This window comes from Petromyzon marinus, chromosome 3 (genome assembly GCF_048934315.1).
Source record: "Petromyzon marinus isolate PM22_M1 ecotype Great Lakes invasive population chromosome 3, UKy_Petmar_22M1.pri1.0, whole genome shotgun sequence".
NCBI classification, from domain to species: domain Eukaryota; kingdom Metazoa; phylum Chordata; class Hyperoartia; order Petromyzontiformes; family Petromyzontidae; genus Petromyzon; species Petromyzon marinus.
Window position 1 is genome coordinate 22,049,304 of NC_133669.1, and position 21,092 is coordinate 22,070,395.

The 21,092-nt window shown below is 46.3% G+C and overlaps 1 protein-coding gene across 2 annotated transcripts in view; it reads left to right on the forward strand.

Moving 5' to 3' along the window:
• The window catches only part of LOC116957234 (kin of IRRE-like protein 1), a 109,305-nt gene that overhangs the window by 75,711 nt on the left and 12,502 nt on the right, over nucleotides 1-21,092 (forward strand). For both annotated transcript variants that reach the window (XM_032979275.2, XM_032979284.2), the window contains exons 4-6: nucleotides 5,839-5,996; nucleotides 18,038-18,188; nucleotides 20,900-21,005. In XM_032979275.2, the coding sequence (XP_032835166.2) occupies nucleotides 5,839-5,996; nucleotides 18,038-18,188; nucleotides 20,900-21,005 (415 nt within the window). The remainder of the gene's footprint in view (nucleotides 1-5,838; nucleotides 5,997-18,037; nucleotides 18,189-20,899; nucleotides 21,006-21,092) is intronic.

The window sequence follows — 21,092 nt, forward strand, 5'->3', positions numbered from 1 at the left end:
TGAGCACCGTCAGTATCTCTGCACATCTGTGGAGTTATTTTCGTAACTGCAGCCCCACCCCCCCCCCCCTTTACACGATTTAGTAAATATTGAAGATCTGTACCTCTTGTTAGATACACCTCTGACTTGATTAAGCCCCATGCAAAGAAACCCGAAAGGCGTTAAATCCGGAGTCGGAGCCGTCCAGGGTCTGTCGCCGCTGCATCCAATCCAGCGGTTTGGAAATCGTTCATCAAGGTTCTCCCGTCACGATGTTTGCGTAACGACAAGCAGCCCCCATCTTATTGCAAGTGTTAATACCGTCGACACGCTGTTATACGTTCTTATTCATAGGTTCCTGAAAGGAAACACACACGAAATATTTGTATATGCACCATTCGTTCAATAAAATGGACAGAAACTTTATAGATACCCTGTATATCAATGGCTATTCAAAGTCTGTCATGTTCGGGAATCAAACCTATGTTGCTGGGTTTGTAGCGCAGCACCCGAAACACACTGCTCAGTCACTCCCCACTCATACACGCAGGCATGCACACGGCATCCGGCGTCATACAGCATTTCATACCGAGAAATTCCAAAGAGCACATCGGATAGTGGCAAAGTGTGAGAAATTAAATTATACCAATCATGAGAAAACCTTGCACCAACTTTCAGCACTTTTGTACTGATACTGATATAATGGGCAGACATCATCAAATTAATAGTTTAGCATGACCGCACACATACTCTGCTGCAGAGTGCATACATACAAAATATATGAACATTTTGAAAAGTGGGTCATCAAGTGCTTTGCACTGCTTTGCGGACACGAGGGTTTCATTTTAACGTGTGCTCATTTGAGCTTGTATTGAATTTACATCAGAATGGTTTTACTGCCCAAATCCCAAATCCTTTTTGTGAACCGATGCATCATGGACTTAAGTGCCAAATAGCTGTTATGGCAAACAAAACCTGGCTATTAGCTCCACTGAAAAAAAAAAAGCAGGTGATGTGTGTACGTCTCGGTAAAAGCTGGTCCCGCGTGTGAGGTAAGGTGCTTTGCCCATTCGCAATGAGTATTTATTCTCCAAGGTATCTCCCTGCTGACGCAAGCGATGGGGTGGCACTTATCTCCATCGGTGGGCCCTGAGATGGCACTGGAAAATCCACATGCCCATGGCAGGAGCTTAGTGTCTTCTTAGAGAATGAGAGTTGACTCTCCTACCGACGGGAGCGGTGCGCAGAATCGTTTTCTGTATTCTATTAGATCCGAGTAAAACACTCCCAATTGTGGAGAATATACAATGCGTCAAGGTGTACGAGCAAAGAAAGGTTTTGTAAATAAATGGGCTGGATATTGAAGATAAAGTGCCTTTGTGATTTTTGTGCTCGCTAAAACAACGTCTGATTTTTTTTTGCTGCGCGCAATATTGGGTGGAATTTTGTGACCAGCTAAGGCAGTGAATAACAAGAGGGGCGATTCAATAATGTTTGATTTAATGGACGCGGTAATCATGGCCTTCATCCCCCTCCTCCTCCTCCTCCTCCAATCATGATCAGCAGCAGTAGCCATGTTCCATCCACTGCTGGATGAAGGCAACCTCTCAGAATCCTGTGATGTCACAAGCTATTTAGCCCTTGCACATGAAAAGATTTCCATGCTACATATGCTAAGCGGACGTCCACTTGGGTACATTCCATACCTTTGGCAGCCACTCCGTCATTATGCTTGACCATCAGCCAGAACCCTTCTTCTGATATGTCCTGTACAAGCCCACGTACTTGTTTTAATGGTTAAAATAACATATTTAACCTGCGTTCGGTCTTTTAATCCGTGTCCTTCATCGAGACCCAACAGGAAGTATGCGGTTAATGTGCGGTCACTTTGATGTGGAATGAGTTCACAACACGCTACAGTAGCTAGCTTGTATCACATGCAATGTATGTTCATTAACAGGTGCGAATAGTGATGCACAAGCAGTAACAATAATGTGATGATGCAACGCACATATAATTATTGTGTGTGTAAACACACGCCCGCATTGTACTTTATCAGGTGAGTTCATTGAGTTAGATTATCCCTGTTTCATCAGGGCTTACTAATCTGTAGTTAGACAGATGGTTCAAATATTGATTTTCTTTTCTTATTAAAATAATATTTTTGTATGTTTTATTGTTATTATTTCTCTTCTCTGTGACTTTACCGAAAGAACCAAGAATATGAATCCATGCAGCCACGAAAGCTTTCAATCGAAATTTGTTTTATTATCACGCTTACATTGCAGGCCATTATCAAATTGGGCAGTTGGGCTATAACACCGGCTAAACAATAATGAAATGGGGGTATTTCTTGTCGACAACAGGAAGCATGCTTTGGTAAACTCCCTGGAGACAATAACCAGACAGCTGTAAGAGTTGAATCTTCAGCACCATGGAGATGGGAGCATGGCCCTTATTGCCCTAACCACTCTGCTGTCTACCACATGAACACGTACAAATACAAAGATCCCCCGATAGCCTTTTAACAGTCTGTGGGGCAAGTGCTGTTAGCGAGCACCTATGAAGCCCAGCACAGAACACGAGGGGGTGGGTGGCCAGAACCATGCCTGACTGCCTCTTTATCCCCAGTGGCGATGTTTCCACACCGTATCAGGTACGTATTTAAGGCTGAGTCGACCTAGGAGAGGCCCAGGATCAGTTGAGATAATCTTCACTGGTGTTGGTCATGGGCAGGAATCGAACTTGGGTCACCGGGTTTGTAGCTACCGCTCCCCACAAAGGCGCGTGCACACACACACACACACTTATAGAGACCTATAACACATAAACGTACATACAAGTCTCATTCTACCTCTACAACACCAGTAGCTATTTCGTTGGAGTGTAAAGTGCCGGGGGCGTAAGCTACTTGACACCATTAGAGTTCACTAAAACACTGCTGGCTGCGCTTTCTTGATAAGGGGGAGAAATAATTTAGTTTTAATGCATGTTGATGTGATTTTCACACCAAAAATGTCACGGTCTGACAGAGGAGTCTGTGTGCATACAGACGTGACAGATGCGAGCTACTGTATGACAGACTTAAGCCAGTGGATATCGATATTTGTTAAATTGATTGTCGATCCCATGGAAACAGCTTAACCCTCTACCATTCCGAGATGACTGCAAGTTGCTGGGTGGGGGTCCCGTTCCACGCTGAATCTCAGAGCGTGCACGCACCGCGGCATTAATTTTATTTCGAGGGGCGTAGCGCCGTTGTTTTTAAAGACATTGCACTCGCCGCAGATAACTGCAGCGACACGACCGCCGCACTCTACGATAGCTGGCACCAAACTGTGCCGCTTGCCCTCCCGCATGGCCTTATGGGAGCCTCGGTAACGGTAAAGTTATTTTATTTTATGCGTGCGTCATTGGAATGGAACTGGAAGAAAAACGTACACGTACTTCATCGGAATGGGAAAGGGTTAAATGGATATCTGCGGCTTGCATAGTGTGCTTTCCCCACTCTTGAGATCTTGCCTGGCAACTCCTTGCATCTCGAGAATCTGGTAGAATTGCCCCGAGGCAGAAATAGCTAAATAGGGGCCATTTAACAAAACAGAGCTTGTTTCTTCCCAAGCAAAATGCAATATGCTGGCAATTTAAAATGATTGGAACAATGCCAGCGGTCTCCAGCTATCCGGAATACTCTTATTTTCTTTGTGTACAAATGTGTGCAATGTACATACATCAGTACTGGGGGTGACAAAGGCGGCCAGGCATGGTGCTGGCTACAACACCCCCTCATCTTGCTATGCTGTCCTTTAAATTGATGCTCGCTAACAACACTTGCACTGAAAAATCTGTAAAGGCTATTGTGGCTATATTTGTCTTTTGTGCAGCCAGTGCAAACCTGTCTTCTGAAAAGGCAAACGAGTGTCTTCAGAAATACTGAACCATTCCAATATATGACAAATTAAACTTACTTAGATGTAGAATTCCCAATACCAACTGTTTTGTTCGGCACACATTCAAAGATTGGGTTGGCTTGTTTTGCGTGATCAGCATGTGATCATCACCTGGTGGGAAGTGATTGCTACAACTGATAAGCAAATACTGGTCCTCATTGTCACAATGCAATTTTCAACAATTCCCTAGGATTGACCACCAGAATAGTGCTCAACACTCATTTGAACATTGGGAAAGGTTTTTTTTTTAATATATTGCAAAGAAATAAGTTGTACTTTTTGGCTTATTATTAGCATTATTAAACGTGTGTAAATGTCCATATGGCTCACAACAAAGTGTGCACGTTATATAAAGACAAACTGCAATTGAACTTCGTGAAGTAACCAGGTTTCTGCTGTGTAACCAGGTCCCCATTGAGCATTTATTGCACAATGCCAAAATAAAATCTCTAAAGAATACAACCGAAACCTAAATGTACGCAATTATTCTACAATGCTATCGACCCGGAGACCTGAGCTAGATCTACAACCAGGGCTAAGATCAGTGGCGAACGATACCTGAACTGGTCCTGGGGCCCCATCGTGCCTTCACTACGTGGTGAAGTATGGCAAAGAAAGCCCACCGTGTCCGACACGGAACGGTGAGACCTTCATCTGTGTGCTGTCGGAATGCTACTGATGATGTGGGAAATGTCAGCAGAGTGCACGGTGTATACCTCTGGGTGGACAAAGACGGTTGCTGCGCCGTGCACTTTCAGACGCGCCCCTGTGGTCATCTGGAATGTTCTTCCTTCCGATATTAGGAAGCCACTGGCGCTATGTACTTTTAAATCTAGACTGAAAACTCGTTTCTTTAGAACATCTTTTTGATGTTTAGTTTGTTGTCCTTTACCCACACCTCCGATTAGCACAGTCGGCTACGTACGGTGTGAAAGAAGCTCAACAAACAGACATACATAAACACATACGGGTGTAAAACCTACTCTTGATGCTTCAGATCGCTCAAGCGTAGTCTATGCTTGATTACAAATTGCTCGATTTAATGTTGCACTTTCTCGGTAAACCATATTGAGTTTTCCATGGTAACTTAATTCCACATGTTCCCACTGACAAAATAAAACACGTCCTATTGGTTTTTTCATCAGCATGGATAACACGCACTTTAAAATCAGCTCTTGTTCTTTGCAGTTACAACTACTTCTGTGACACTGTTTTCCTTTTGTTTCACAATATTACACCAAGGCCACTTAGAAAAAGTTTTGTTCTCAGCGGCAGACGGAGTTTTGTGGCAGATAATCAGGTCAGAAATATACAAAATTGACTTCAAAGAAAATCACTTGACATGGTCCAATTTGCAACCTCTCGCGTACTAAAATACTCTCTCATATACTCTGACGTAAAGGAAAGTAAATGTAGCAATGTAATAGCATTTTAAACGATATATTTCGTTATTCGTCTGTGGTAGGCTTTTAAATAATTTTAGCAACATGCGTGATGCATTATTTACTGCTCCGTATCATCGTTACGTAACGAGTGTAATGCATCTCGAGTAAGTGTTCCCATTCGGACCATCGGCAGAAGAAATTTTGAATTAATGTTAGCTGGTTAGACTGTTTGCGTAAGCCAAGCATTCTTCTTCAAGCTGCGAGTCGTACGAGCAGAAGCTGCAGGGGCAGGGCTCACCTCAATCAATCTTAATATCACGAGGGAACACACTGCTCGCTTAACACTCGTGTCGGCGGTCGTCGTCAGTTACCTGCTCATCCTGCACAGTGTGTCACCAGAGCCTGAACCACCTCGGAAGCACGAACGAATCTCACAGATGGACGGACGGGAGAAACGTCGAGACGAACACCACGGAAAGTAACCAAGAATTACATGACCCCCCCCCCACCGTGTCCATCCGCAGTCCCCCCCGACGAGCCGACGATCGAGAACGGGCCGATGGTGCAACTCAAGGCGGGAACGCCGTACAACCTGACGTGTCGCGCCGAGCGTGCCAAACCCGCGGCCGTGATCACCTGGTACCGTGACGGCACCCTGCAGGACGGCGCTCACTACAGCAAGGTGGGGTCCGGCTGCCCGCACCCACGCGGCCATCACCGCCCCGTCTTCGAATGCCGCGTTTGGTCGGGACGGTCACGGGTAACGCGGTGGCAAGACGTTAGCTGCCTCGCCTGGTATACAGAATGTCGGAGGTTCGATGCCGACCCGGACGCTTGCTGTACATGTGGAGTTTGCGCGTCTCTCTCCCCCGTGCTGGTCACGTGTATTTCTCTCCGGGTTCCTCCGCTTTTTCCCTCCACATTTGGAAGAAACGCGCGTTGCGAGTATTTTGCGGCAGTGCATTTCTACGTGATAAGCCACTTCGTTGGGCTGTCATTTGTGGCCGAGTGGCTTCTGAAAAAGAGCTGCATAGCTCAGTGGGCGTTACCTGGTAAAATAAAAAAAAGAGTTGTAGTTTTATCAAAGAGAAAGGTAAAGGTGCCACCGCGCAATTGCTTTGCCCTGTGCCCCACTGCTGGCAGAAGGCCCTCCACTCCAGGGAGCTCGAGAGAGACAGCCTCTTAGAGGGAACTTTGGCCTACTCTTCCACGCTGGCCAAACGTCTCGGAAGAGGTGGGAGTACCCACACACTTTACCCCGCCAGGCACGGCCTGTCGATCAGCCGTCCGTGGCGCTCACCCTTTATACTGCTGGGTGGACAGAGGCGGCGGTGCCCCGCCAATTGCTAATTGTCATCATTGTCATCATACTTACACGGATGGGGTGGCTTTGAAAAAATTGCACACTGAATTCGGCTCAAGCCTCACCTCTGCGAATTGAAAATATCGGGTGATCGAATCGAATCAGCGACCTCTGGATTGCAATTCTGATTATGCCCTAACCATGACACCATGGCAGCAGAATCCCCTATCATCACGATCAGAATGAATAATTATTGTTTACCAGCCTTTGTCACTCACCATTGGCATTAGCCATGTCAGGGATTGGTACTCACTTGGTTCATAGAGCAATGGGCTAACCACTGAACCACTATTCTATCGCCTAATTGGGTTTTGAACGTGGGAATTGAGAGTTGCACAGACAGCATTCGCAACCCTGCACGTCTGCCTTGCATAACGAAATCTCTTGTTATTGCATAAAATAGCTTATGCTGAGTACTTTGATATACAGCCTGATATACATCATCAACCATTTTTTATCTACTGCTGGATGAAGGCCTACCTATATACCATGCTTCACCAAGCTGATCACGGTGTGGGTTGGTGAAGGAGTATGGTGGTCTCAGACATCACTCGCCGCTGATGTTAGCGGTGGTTCATAATCAACCTCTGGCCACTGGGTTTATAGTGCAAGTGCATGAACCACCGTGTCACCGCTCCCCCAGGGAACAAATTACGGTGCCTAAAGCTACCTATTTTTTTTGTTCTTCCATGGAAAAGCCAAAGAGATTCCCCGCTCGTATGAACATGAGCCAATCCAGATAACTATTGGCAGTCATTGGTCATTGGTGGGAATTCCACATCCCTCTGGTGGGAGTGAGTCTGTTCATTAATAATTCAACAAACTGCTGACTTCCCACAAAGTGGTACTTATGTTATTTCGCTTTGAAAGGATGATGGATCGATTTGACCTCTGAGGAGATATCAGAATGCCCTGCCTGAGAACTCTCCACCATAGTTCCGCGTTGCCAGTGACGTAGCATAGTAGGCATGAGCCTCAGTGCAATTAATCGGGGGACTCCCTGTCCAGGCCATCATGGTGGCGAGATGTTAACTACCTCGCCTGGTATACAGGAGGTCATCGGTTCGATCCCGACCCTGACGCCTGCTGCTGTATATTTGGAGTTTGCGTGTCTCTCTTACCTGTGGTAGCGTGGATTTTTCTTCGGGTCCTCCGTTTTTTTCCTCCACATTTAGCAACATGTGTTTATACGTGTGTCACAACGTGATGTAATGGGCTCGCACATTGCCTCAATACAAATACATACATAATAAATAAACACGCGTTTAGTGTATTTGCCTGCTATAAATTTCCACATGATAAGCCACTTCGTTGAGCTATCATTTGTGACCAGGCCGCTTCTGCAAAAAGAGCTAATAAGCTCAGTGGGCCTTAGCTGGTAAAATAAAAAATAGTTTAGTTTAGTTTTAGAATTCCCCCCACCATGCCCCTCTGCCCTCGGCCCCCGCCTCTTCATAGCCCTCCGCTTGACTCCCATCCGGCTCACGAGCCCTGGTGCAGTTGCACAGGCTGTGCACTCCGATAGCTACACTGCTGAAACCCTGGCCCTTACTGAACGGGTGGTGGACATCCAAGGGGCTGGATGTCCACTATTGCACCACACTAATGAGAAGCTCTTAAGTCGGCGCAGCGCATGAGGGTGTCTCCAAGTCAGCACCATTCTTGGCCACTTTTGTCTCCTCAGTGCTGTTGCAGGCACACCCACACCAGCTCCTCATTTCACAAAGCAATCAGTAATTGTGCAAACACATACAATGTGTTACTTTATCACTCTATGTTACTTAATCCATCTCTGAACATCAGTGGGGGGGGGAGGCATCTTGCAGACAACAGGGTATGGGTTTAGCTGATGGGATTAACCAGATATCATAGCTCAGTTCTGTATGCATGGTCAACAACAATATGGTGGGAAGTTAAGCTTTGCAAAAATACATTGTTTTTACATATTACATCACACGAACATATTTGTGACATTTCCAAAACAATTGTACGTAGCTTGATAATTGAGCCCGCTCAATTGCAGAAAATGTGGATAATATTTCAATCGTTGCGAGCAGGACACCGGCGACAAACGCTAACAACAAATTGAAGTACAGCCACTGGCCTTTTGTATGCGCACAAACACACTCACACGCAAATCAGTGGATTATTTGATTAGTTCCAGGTGCGTGTTATGATACGTCAATTATAATACTATTTCTTGTTGCCAAAAATCTCTCCAAGCCATTCTGCAGGGTCCACCCACACAGCCCAGAGTTCCCTGTGGCATCTGACTCGTTTGCCGTGCTTGTTCAGCTCATTGGGGAAACCGAAACAAGGTGAAAACACATGTTTCATCAACACAGCGTTCTCAACTCACGGGCGATGGTCGGGTAAACGTACACACGTCGTCACGTTTCCATGACAACAGAGGAAGCGAGTTGAGCCCCGTTTGTAAACCGGGAAAGTGCGCGTGGCCTGGATTAACGACCACGGTAGATTCACTGGGCTGACACAACACCAAGACCCCCCTCCCTCTCCCTTACGGTGGCACTGGGCTCGATGTTTGGAATACCCAATCAACCGTCGGGACCGGGTCGTAAAACGTTACCGGGGTCAGAAAGTAAGTCGGTGGAGTCCGTCGCTAAAGTCGAACCTCAGGCCCATGCTAGAGTAAAATAAAAACAATGGAAGAAGACAAATTTAAACGACGTTAGCTTGGATTAACTTAACCTAACACAACCATTCGATATGTTAAAACCTGTTAAACAATGTAAAACACCGAATACTAATGAAGTGTCATTGTGGAGAATGGTGGTTTCAACATAAATAGGCAGACAGAAGACCTCTTTCTATTGTTTGTCTGTCTGCATTAAAATTGACAAATTTTTCCTCAAACCTTTTCAGCTGCACGGCCTTCTGGTAGAGGATCTTTTCAGCAGCAATGGTTAGACAACAAGCAAACCTGTGGACATTCGAGATGGCGAAGAACTGATTGGTGTTTTAACACACGGACCCTTTCTGCAAAAAAAAAAAAAACGATTAACTAACTATTCACTGTTTAACAATTTTAATTTTACCAGGTAAGGCGCACTGAGCTATATGTCTCTTCTTCAGACGTGACCTGGCCGAGAGATGATAGCTCAACGAAGTGGCTTATCACATGGAAATGTATGGCAGCCGAATACTCTTAAAAGCATGTTTCTAAAATGTGGAGGGAATAATCGGATGACCCAGATGAAAATTCATGCGACCAAAGGGAGAACATGCAAACTCCAAATATACAGTGGCGTCAGGGTCGGGATCGAACCAATGTCTCCTGCATACCAGGCAAAGTGGTTAACATTTCACCACCGCGAGATGTCACATCTTCAATTCGCTTCTGTTGTAGGAGGGTAGGGAGGGGAAGACTGAGACGGCCGGGCAAGGCGAGGGGAGATGGAATGGGATAGAACGTGAGCGCTTGGAAGAGCTGGGCCTGGATAGTGGCACAGAGCTCGTGAACTCGTGACACGGGACGAGATCCGACCCGTTCCGGGTCTTACCTGGGTCGACATCACCCATTCACGAGTGGGCATGCGATCGCAGTATAAAACAATGCCCGTGTTTAAATTGAGCTCCTGGACAATGCTTATCGCTCCGGTCCCGAGCCGGCGGTGAAAATTCTATATTTTACTGGCAGGGAACTGATTTATTTCCAGGACAATCTGCAAGAATGTTATCTTTAATGGGCAACACGGTCACCGGATTTCCATTATGCATTTTGTTTCAGATAGACTGCAACTAATAAAAAAAAAACATCAAACGTTTATCAGAATGTTACAGTTCGAAGCTTTAAGCGTGACACGTAACCAGTGACGCTGTATGCGGTCTCATCGTTATCCACTGAAAATGTATACAGGGTGATTGTAGCGCGTATGACTGAAGCAGAGTGGCTTGAAGGTGGAAGAATTGCATTTGCAAAGCAATTCTGGACTCTCGCCACCGCCGCCTGTAATGTGATTGCTTTTTACGAATTCCACACCACATTCTCCAAACATTAATTAGTTAATCATTGCAGATCCATTTATAGTCATATTAACGTTACAACCAACATCCAAATGACTTGTTAAAACCCTGCGTAAATTGCAGATGTCGGTGGAAAAAAATGCATCTTGGCAATTATATTTATTAAATCCATTTGTTTTGAAACACACTCCCGAGAATATGTTATCATTTTCAAATAATAATAATCAAACAGACAACAATATGTCATGTCATCTTTATTTGTAATCTTAGTCGTCGTCTGATAATGCTGGGCAATTTTTTCAGATGATTATTGGGAGGTGTTTTAGTTTTATCCACGGCTTATGAGATAAACAATACGAACCACGACCAGAGTATTGTCGTACCTTGCTTTTGTATTAACGTCTACAATATTTGCAAAATAGCGGAGGTGGGCACACACGTGACAGTGGATTTATGCTTTAAAAGGCACCACTTGGTAAGGGGAGCCCCACAGTCGCCTGTGCTGCATGTAATTGCTCGTGACATTTTGTTGTGCGGTTTTTTATTATTATTATTTTTAGAAATGAAAAAAACACCTTGGGTTTATGATTTTTTTTTAAAACCTGTTGTACTCAGCGGTGGTTTCGATCAGTAAAGCCACGCAGTGCCCCCCTCCCGCCCCCCCCCCCCCCCGAATGAAACGTGACCGTATGACGAGGGAGCGAACATCCTACATTTGCACTCTATAGAACACACGTCTCTGGCAAAAACATCATTACACCTACTCTCATCGCAAGCGTTTCATTCCTGTATGTGAGCCAGTTCCTGGCTCACATACATTTTTGCGTCACGAAATATACGTAATCGGTTTCGAACTTTAGCAGTAATATAATTAAGTGTTTTTTTTTCTGATGGTAAACAAAACAGAGTGCCTTGGCACTGCACACCGACATACCGATGTGCTGTTTATACATTAATGGGATAGACAATGAGTTTGCACATCGGTGACTTTTACAACTAAATCACACGTGTGCAGCTCTCGGAGAGCGAAATTAATCTCCTACATTTGTGTTCCATTAATCTGAAATTAAATTGTCTCGGCTGTGTGTGGAAAATGCAACGCTGCTACGTATAAGCATGTCCCGACTAATGAAATGGCATTCGTTTTAAACAGCTTTAAAAAAACAAGAGCCAAAAGGAAAATAATAGCGGTCATGGAAATATTCTCTCCAATTGTGAAAGTGGTAATTGCATAAAGGGTCGGCAATATTTTGCTAACCGCGTGTGCTTCAAATTAATTTAATGGCGCAGCCCATAAGTAAATTTGATTGTGCCAGACGATATACATTTCATCAATTTAGCCCAGTACTCTGTCTTTAGCGGGGAGCAACGGCAATTGGTAATGAAAGGCGGCCGTCATGCAAATGCAGCTTTCAGCATGCAGGACGGACACGAGGCGGGAGAGAGAATGCGGTGCAGCAGTTCTCCCTGATTACACACACAAAGGTGCCCCCGTATAGTCTGCACAGGCTCTTGGGGAAAGTGTTGTTCATGAACACCTGTTAAGGCGAGCACGGCACACAAGGGGGTGGGTGGGTGGGTTGGGTGGGTTGGCCGGCACTTCCTCCGACCACTTTCGTTTTGCTTGGCAGCGACATTGACACACCCTCTCAGGTATTCATTTGGGGCTGAGTCGACCTAGGGGACGTCCGGCACCGGTTCAAATATTCACCGCTGTGATTGGTCATGTGCGGGGTACCGAACTCTAGTCGCCGGGTTCGTAGCGCAGTGGGCTAATCACTACACTTCCGCTTCGCGCACACGCGTTCTCAGCAGGTCTCAGCAAATCGGCCTCGGTATGCAGCTCTGTCCTCCAGCTTACCAGAGAAGCACACTTCGCTGTCTCCATTCGCAGAAAATGTCGCCTTTGCGCTTGGCAAATGCGTACAACGACAAACTCACGGCCACAATTTCGATTTGAAGCTTTCGTAACTGGAGGGATTCATCTTCTTGGTTCTTTTTGTAAAGTCGCGTAGAATGGAAATAAAATAATAAAAATGAAACATGATAAACAAAAATGCAATTCTCACGACGTTTCGGCCACAACACAAGTAGCCTTCTTCAGGTGAAGGAACAGAACTGTCGGGACGACAGCGCTTCAATGACTGCTGCTAAGATTCGCAGCGTCTTTTAAGCTAGGTGGGAGAGGTGAAGCGCCTTGAAAAAGGAGTTTACATATCAACTCCTTTATTATTTTATTTCCATTCTACGTGACTTTACCGAAAGAACCAATAAGATGAATCACGGCCACAGCTTGCTTTCATTTTTTTTAACGGTACATAATTGTTTATTTTTACGTTTAATGATCTAATGGAACTTTGGGTGGCAGATTTTGAGTCACACAGGCTCCACATGTGAACCCAAAAATACATGCAATTGACTTGATGATATTCAGGCCTATTAACGTGGCACCTCTCGGAGGACAGTCTTCCAAGATAAATCTGTCGGCACGGTACTGGTTGTGCAGTGCTCGTTTGAGGATTTGAGGGTGGGTGGCTTCTTTGGGATCTGTGAAGCGCATCGTGTAGTTCTGCGCACAAAACATTTTAGTATAGTTGTTGGAGATTTTTTATATTATTATTTTTTATTATAGCACGTGCAGTGGCTTTTGGCCAACCATCGAACAAAGACGGCAACCGTATTGCACGCTTTCAGATGCACTTCTGCAGCCGTCTGTAATGCTCTTATAATATCAGGAAGCCACTGGAGCTATGCACTTTTAAATCTAGATTTAAAACTAATTTCTTCAAAACTGCTTTATGTTTTTTTTGTTGTCCTTCCTCCGCACCGACAATTAGCACGGTTGGCTAAGTACCACATTCATACATACAAAAAAAAGACCGCTGCTATTATACTTACAATGTTGTAAACGTGAAGAAAGACTTAGCGGCTAACATTGTCTGCAACATTATATTTGGTTGGTTTCAAAGCAACGGTTAATTATGAAAACAAATGTAAGTTTTTTTTTTACTTACGGCCTTTTGCAAACGTCTGAAATTATATACCCTTACCTGTGTGACATTTATTCTATTCATTCACGAGTGCAATCGCGTCTCTTGCTATGCAATGTGTCACGCACCGGTGGGGGCGGGGCGGGGGGGGGAGTCTTTTGTGAAGGCTTGCCGACGGCAGAGCACAATCGCCGAGACCGTTGGACAAACGGTTGATTTATGGAACAACTCCTTGTGCAAAGCGGAAAAGTGTAACGGCCGTCATGGGAGTGTTGCGTGCGTACCAGCCGGTGCACACACGACTCTTCTCATTCCAGACTATGAAACACTCGAGCTGCCTCCAGCCAGCGGAACATTAGTCACGGCCACTGCAATTCATCATGCGCCATTTCCGCCGTGTTTCCTGCATTGGTGATCTTTCGACTTAGTAGGAGCCAACGAGATTTTTTTTTTAACTTCGTATTTATTAGTGCTCGAAACCAATCAAACATGTGTAATTATTGTAGAGTTCAGCTCGGCTGCTTTAAAAAATGTGCTGTTCGCCAGCAAATGTTGACATTAAATCGCACATTATAATGTAATGTGGTACTTGAGCCGTTTATTGATGTGTTCATCAATAAACAGACATTTTCCATTTAACCTCATAAGTGGTGCACATTTTAGTGTAATGTACGTGCTGCTATTCAAACGCCGAGTTGGATTTCACTTCATAATGTATTTTTTAGTACGTGCGAAATTGGCCTAGATCTAGAATGGTATATTTTGCATCAATACGTATTCTCTTAAAAAAAGCCCAGCATTATTGCCTTACGCAAGTCACACCATACCACCAACGGTGTTAGGAGTTAATTTAGCTTGGGAGACAGGGGCAGCAGCAAGTGCTCTCCTGTCTTTTAACGTCTCAATTATGACGACCAAACACCTTTCACATTAGTGACAACAAAAAAATAGACTCATGGACGGGCCAGTAACGTGTCGTCTTGGATAAAAACGTAATTTCTTTTTCGGGCATGCCCAATCGTTATATTTTAAGAAGCGCGAGGCTGGTTCAACGGCACTCCCTTCTCCATGGGACGGTCGATAAAATCCGGCCTCTAACCTTTCATCCCGTGTGACATCGCCTGGTGCAATAAAAGTGTTGCCTGTGGTAATGACGCCACATATTCTTGGGTCTTTCGGTGAAGTCACGTAGATACGTTCAAAGAAAATAACAAAAAATAACAAAAAACTGCGACGTTTCGATCGCAACACAAGCAATCGTCAGCAGGAGACGATTGCCTGTGTTGCGATCGAAACGTCACAGTTTTTTTGTTATTTTTTGTTATTTTCTTTGAACGTATCTACGTGACTTTACCGAAAGACTCAAGAATATGAATTCCTGCAGTCACCAAAGCTTTAAGTCAATATTTAATGACGCCACACACACACGCAATGCAGAAAGATTTGTGTTTTTATACATATGTAGTGGGTTCACTTGAGAGACACACGGGGTAACTACATAACTACATAACCGGTAACCACCACGGGGTAACTATATAAACGGGTCAGGTCAGTCGGCACACTGTCTGACCCACGATTCCGAGCACGAAAACTGGAGACGGAGGAGAAGACGTAGCACGGTGGGTTCCATTCCAGCAGACAGCCCCTATAGAACCCCTGGACCTCCATTTTATGCCCCCCAGCGTGGCCTGGCTCCGCCCTCGGCCACGCCCCCTTCTGGAACCGACCAGAAGATTCTGGGCCATACACCACGTGTCCCTTCTGTCACCTTTGGCCCACATCCTTACCCTGTTCTGTCACGTACCCTTGCCAGCCAACCGAGCTGCTACGTCCTCAGATGCCCCTTCTCTGCCAGCCACCAGGACCATGCCCCCTAGGGACCCGTTCCATGACATAGCATACCCTGCTGGCAGAGAGGGCTACTACACTCCCAGTTCCCCTCTCTATCAGCAACTCGCGCTAGGCGCCGTAGTGACGCATTATATGTCACTACACATACATTCAGAGCTGACAAATAATTATGTTGTACTGTGCAAAATTAGTAGAGACTCAAATAGTTTTTTTTTAAATTAATGGGCAGTAATATTAGTCTAATAATAATAAATTAGTTTCACACCGTAAACATCGTATATATAGTTGATAGCAAACCCTGTTTTATTTTAAATAGCTTGTTTCATACCGATTCAACTTGGTTACTTTGAAGGAACGCTCGCATGTTTAATGAGGAAATATTTTCCCGAGCCATGGGGTCGGGGGTGGTGGGGGGGGGGAAGTGGTGAGGGGGGGGGGAAGCAAAAGGATGGGGCGGTGGTAGGGGTGGGCGAGTGCCCGTCATCCAGCCACGGGTGCTGCGCGACGCTTCTCTACGCGACCGCGCCACGCGACGCTTCGCCGCCGGCGTGTAAAGCGAAACCGCGGAGCGCCAAAGTGGTCGCGTGGAGGATATTTTTTTTGGCGTGGGGGCTGACGACAGTCGCTCACGCCGAGCGATGCGGATCATGCAGACGCGCGCTCTCCCCTCCACAACCGGGGGTTGGGGCGTGGGGGCGTGGGTAGCCCGCGGGACGGTGCCCGCTTGTTTGTTAGAGCCTTCTCCACTGCAAATACAAACAATGCAATAGCTGACAAACCTCGCCCAGGCTCGCAGCCTTCTTTCATTTCCGACACTTGCCCTTCCGGCAACCGCAGGTCCTTTATTCCCCTATTGTGCAAAATCCCAACGGAGGAAGGAAAATCGGTTCTTGCTAATTGCCTGAAGCCCGGCAATGCGACTCTTCATGTGTACGAAAGGGGGGAATGCTAATTAGTGAATTTTAACATCCAATTTGAAAATCGCGTGTGTACTCGGCTCGCACAGAAGTGTAAGTGCGCGACCTTTGATGAACGTAGGGTGGGTTTATTTCTGTCCTTGCCGATGGTACACCATCATGGCAGTACAGTTGTGCTTTGACATTGGCATAAAAAAATATATGTAAATGTAGGCACCATTTGTTCGACATTCCTCGTGTTTTTTTGCGTGTGCACCGATGCGGTGTTTTTAATTGCTTTTCTTCTCTCTGTTAAAGGCAAACTACTCTGGGGGGGGGGGGAACAAAAGGCGGGAGTAAAACCGTTTTTATTTTTTTTATTTCCAATGCCCTTTATACATATGTATGACCTATATGTGTTCGCTCCCATATTCTCCCCCTTCCAATTATGGCGTGTTACGCCGGGTTGTGTTTATTACTCGCAACACGCAATTATCGCATAGTATCTCCCTCCCGCAGCGGCGGCGTCGGAAATATTGTCAATTTGGAAACATGCTGGGCGATGCAGATCGTTGCCTCTAAATCCAAATCGTTATTTAGCGATTTCAACATTACGCTCATCCCCGAAGACGAGGGTGGGGGATGGGTGGGGGCGGCGGGGGGGGGCTGGAAGTTATGGGGGGAAGGGGAGGAGGGGTGGGTAAAATATATGCGGTAATAATCTCCCGCATCAATTATTTAAGCATCTCCCCCCCCCCGTCAGCGCGTATCTTCCGTGCCACCGAGAGACGTGGGCGAGATTGCCAATGCGACTTGCGGGCATTGAGGCGTGCGTAGATTTAAACACGACCCGGGAAATCGCACTCAAGCACATTTGCAATTTTCAGTGTGGCTGACTGCGTCATGATCCACCTTTAACGCACCAGCATAGCGGACTTGATGGGCAGGGCTGGTGGTCGATGCGAGGCGTGGTGGGAAGAGTGGGTGGGAGAGATTTGGTGACATCTGGATATTTGTTCCTTCTGATAATCTTTGCTGGTGTAATCGGGGCTGTGTATAATTTCATCGTAAAAACGTGCACACCCCATGTGAGTGCATTTTTAGTCTATAAACGCTTGACTGAATGTACCATTTAGCGTGCACTTTGGCTGCGCCGATACGAATCGAGGTTCATTTGTTAATACTACAGCACTGCATGACAGATAAGTTATGACGCACTGGTTTCACAATGAGCCAAATATTATTCTCACACCTTTGGAGGGAGGATCAGCAGAATTGATCAGCTGCAGCCTTTAAACGTGATGCAGCTGCCTGCCAGTGTATACTGGGGGCCCAATACTGTAGGTCAAAGAATGTTTGGAAAATAATACGTTTCTGGACCATGGATCATTTTCTACCATTCAGAGTTAGACCACAGGGTGAAAATACTTATCGCAGCTGTGGGATCAGTCTCACTTCAGCGCTCTCTTTTTCATCTATATGGGCTGTCAGTCACAGCACAATTGTAGGCACTCTCGAAGGAGAGAGCAGAGCATTACTGGTGCCTCCCACGCCATCGCCGCGCTTCAGTGGACCCATTGGGATGGAGGCCTGTCTTCGAATGCGCGCGTACGTGCGTGCGCCCGCTCTTCCACAGATGATCCTGGATGACGGCAAGCGAGAGAGCGCCATGAGCAAGCTGCTCATCACGCCCAGCGACGGCGACATTGGCCGCACATTTTCCTGCCGCGCTTCCAACGCCGCAGCGCCCGACGGGAAGCAGACTTCCGTGAGGCTCAACGTGCAGCGTAGGTACCCCGCACGCACGCGTATTACCCCCCGTGCATTAACCCCCCCCCCCGCCCCCCTCCCCATCCAGCTCCCCCCCACCTCACATTTCGAGCATTTAGCGACCGTGCACCAGACAAGCAGGCATTATTATCATTATTAACTACATAAATTAGGAGTGTAGGAATCCCTGTTTGAGCACTGCTGGGCGAGCGTGTCACCGAGTCTACGAGTACTCCCACGTGGGCGCGGCAAAATTATCTCCGGTACCATGTGTTGAAGTCAAAGCATCTGCATGTGAACAGGCGTTCTGTTGGCTTCATTAGCACCAAGTGCCAGTGCAACATTTGCAACGTGACTAAGTACTATGCATACAACAGCCATTAATTAAAATCATACACTGCCCCATAATTATGCCACTTCATTGCGTTTTAAATTATACATTCCATGTAACGAGAAACGCAAACATAACCAAAAAATAGTATCCGCCTAGTCGGCATTCGTAATTGGGCCAATTCCTTAAATGAACACGTTTAAAAGTGAGGAATCGAAAAAGTATTGTGGGCAGTCCTTTCCAAATAACGGTGCAATTAATTGCCTTGTTCATTAAAACAGGGAGAGAGGAAAAAAACACCATTTGCACAGTCTGTCCACATTCTGCACAGACTGGCTGTGACAGATGCACGGTCCTTCCCTGCTACACCGCAACGCTTGAACGTTCAAAGCCATCATTCGGGGGGCCCATCCATCGGTTATAAATTAACACTCCAAGTATGCTAACAGGGTTTGAAAGGCTAATGAAGTTGCTTCTTAATATTAAACGCTTTCTTTGCTAGAGCAGCCGGGAGACTCATTAAAAATGTGTGCGGCGGTTGAGCGTGCCGTGTCTCAAGACATGGCGTTCACGCCGCGGAATCAATTTAAAAAAGGTCACCGTTTTTAGCGATCGGAAGCGGCGTTCGTGGTGAAAATGGAGGGATCACAATGCAGACAAATAAACAAAAGCTGTTTGGGTCCAAATAGGAAGAGGTGGTAAGAACGGGGTGGGGTGTCAGGGCAGGCGACGGGGGCGGTGGAGAATAACAATTGGAGAGAGGTGAAATAAACGTGCAACGCCACAATCAGCTCACTCACGCCACTGCTGCCGAAAGGATCTCCGCTCCAGGGAACTCTCTGTCTCTCTCCTGCCGATCTACTGACTGGAGTGTATACCCCCTTTGTAGTGCTGGGTGGACAGTGGCGGGGGCGGGGGCGAGTTGGAGATGTAAGGAACTTGCCCCACGTGTTTCAACTGCCACGGCGGGAGATGGAACCGAACCGGTCATCTCTGGGTCACAAGTCCAGTTGTGCGAACCCTTTGCATCGCGGTAGACAGCACGTGATCTCGATTAAAAGTACACGGGGGGCTTCGGTGCACTACGCGCCTGGAATAACTGCTACGGTCGAACTTATACGTGGCCGAGGACATAAATAGAGCAACAAATTAGGATCGAACCTTTGTGATTCCACTGCTAAGTGCAGACCTCACCACGCGATATCAGACATGATAGGCGTTGAACCATACCTCGCCAGTGTGGGGTTGGTGATGTTAGCCTTGGCTTGAATGTGAGTCACCGTGTTCATTGCGCGTTTCGCTCCCCATTGCACCACTGCGCCTCCGCTTGAACACCCTGCATGTTCTCCTGTGAAGCAATGCTGTGGTGTGTAAGTGACTGGAGTATGCTACATGTTGGCTGGCTCCGGGGTGGTCGGACGTAGTTCATTCTCCCTTCCTGACTCTTTTGTTCAACAGGCGAATGTTTTTTTTCCTCCCCCCCCCACCCTCTCTCTCTCTTTCTCTCTCCCTCTCTCCAAAAACTCTTTCATCGTTAAGGTTGTAAGTCTCCGCGCGACTTACGACTCCACATCGTGTGTGTATATATATATAAAGAAATAAAACAGATCTCCACATGGCTCAGCTTAAATTGCAATTGACTGTGTGAACAAAAATCCCCTTAAAGAAACAAGAGCCATTAGATATATCCTCATGGCCGTGCGATTAAATGGCTTGCGAGTACATTTTGACCGATGCGCACGCCTGCCACCGCTATGCTTTCTTCTGCTAATTTCGTTTGAATGGCATTGCTGTGAATTCCTCCGTTACCTCCATGGCTCTTCACTGCGAAGCAACCAGCATGCGCTCCTCGTAAAATCTGAATCTTTCTTCTGCCGCTAACTCTTTCGTTGCAATAAAATATGCATTTGCCGGCCTTGCTCTGATGCAGCCCTAATTACATCTAATTACATTTCGACAAAGGCAGGTACTGCATGTCGGCCCTTTTTTCTTTCATCTTTAATGTTGAAATAATGTGGAAATTCATGGCTTATCTTTCCTGATGGGAAGATGATTAGAGAAAGCGGCTCTTAACCACCCTATGTCATAATTTGTGAGAAGTGGGCCTGTTTGTATCCCTGTGTTGTATCCCAATTCACAAATGAGAAATCTTTTTTTTGGTGAAAAAATAGTCACTACACAAGGTTCACGTCCCCAGGTCTGCCTTCATTAAGTCAACTGTCGAGGTAGTCACGATAAATGAAGGCTAACGAATTGAACTGAAATTGGAGGCGAGGAGGAGAAGGGCTCAGTGGGTAATTATTTCAACCCCGGGCTGCAAGCTGATATTTTTTTTTTTGCTTCGAGGTTAACAAATGAAAAAGCCGAGTTTAACACCACTTTGTGCTCTTCCCGCAGACCCGCCCGCTGTGAGGCTATCAGTGCACCCGCAGCCCGTGCAGGAGGGAGAGACCGTGAAATTCACGTGTTCCGCCACCGCCAACCCTGACATCACCGGATACCGGTACGCAAATGCACACAGGTGCACCCGCCGCACGCCGCTACGGGTGTCCTCACATGCAGAGGCAATCAAGCGCCCATTCAACAGAAA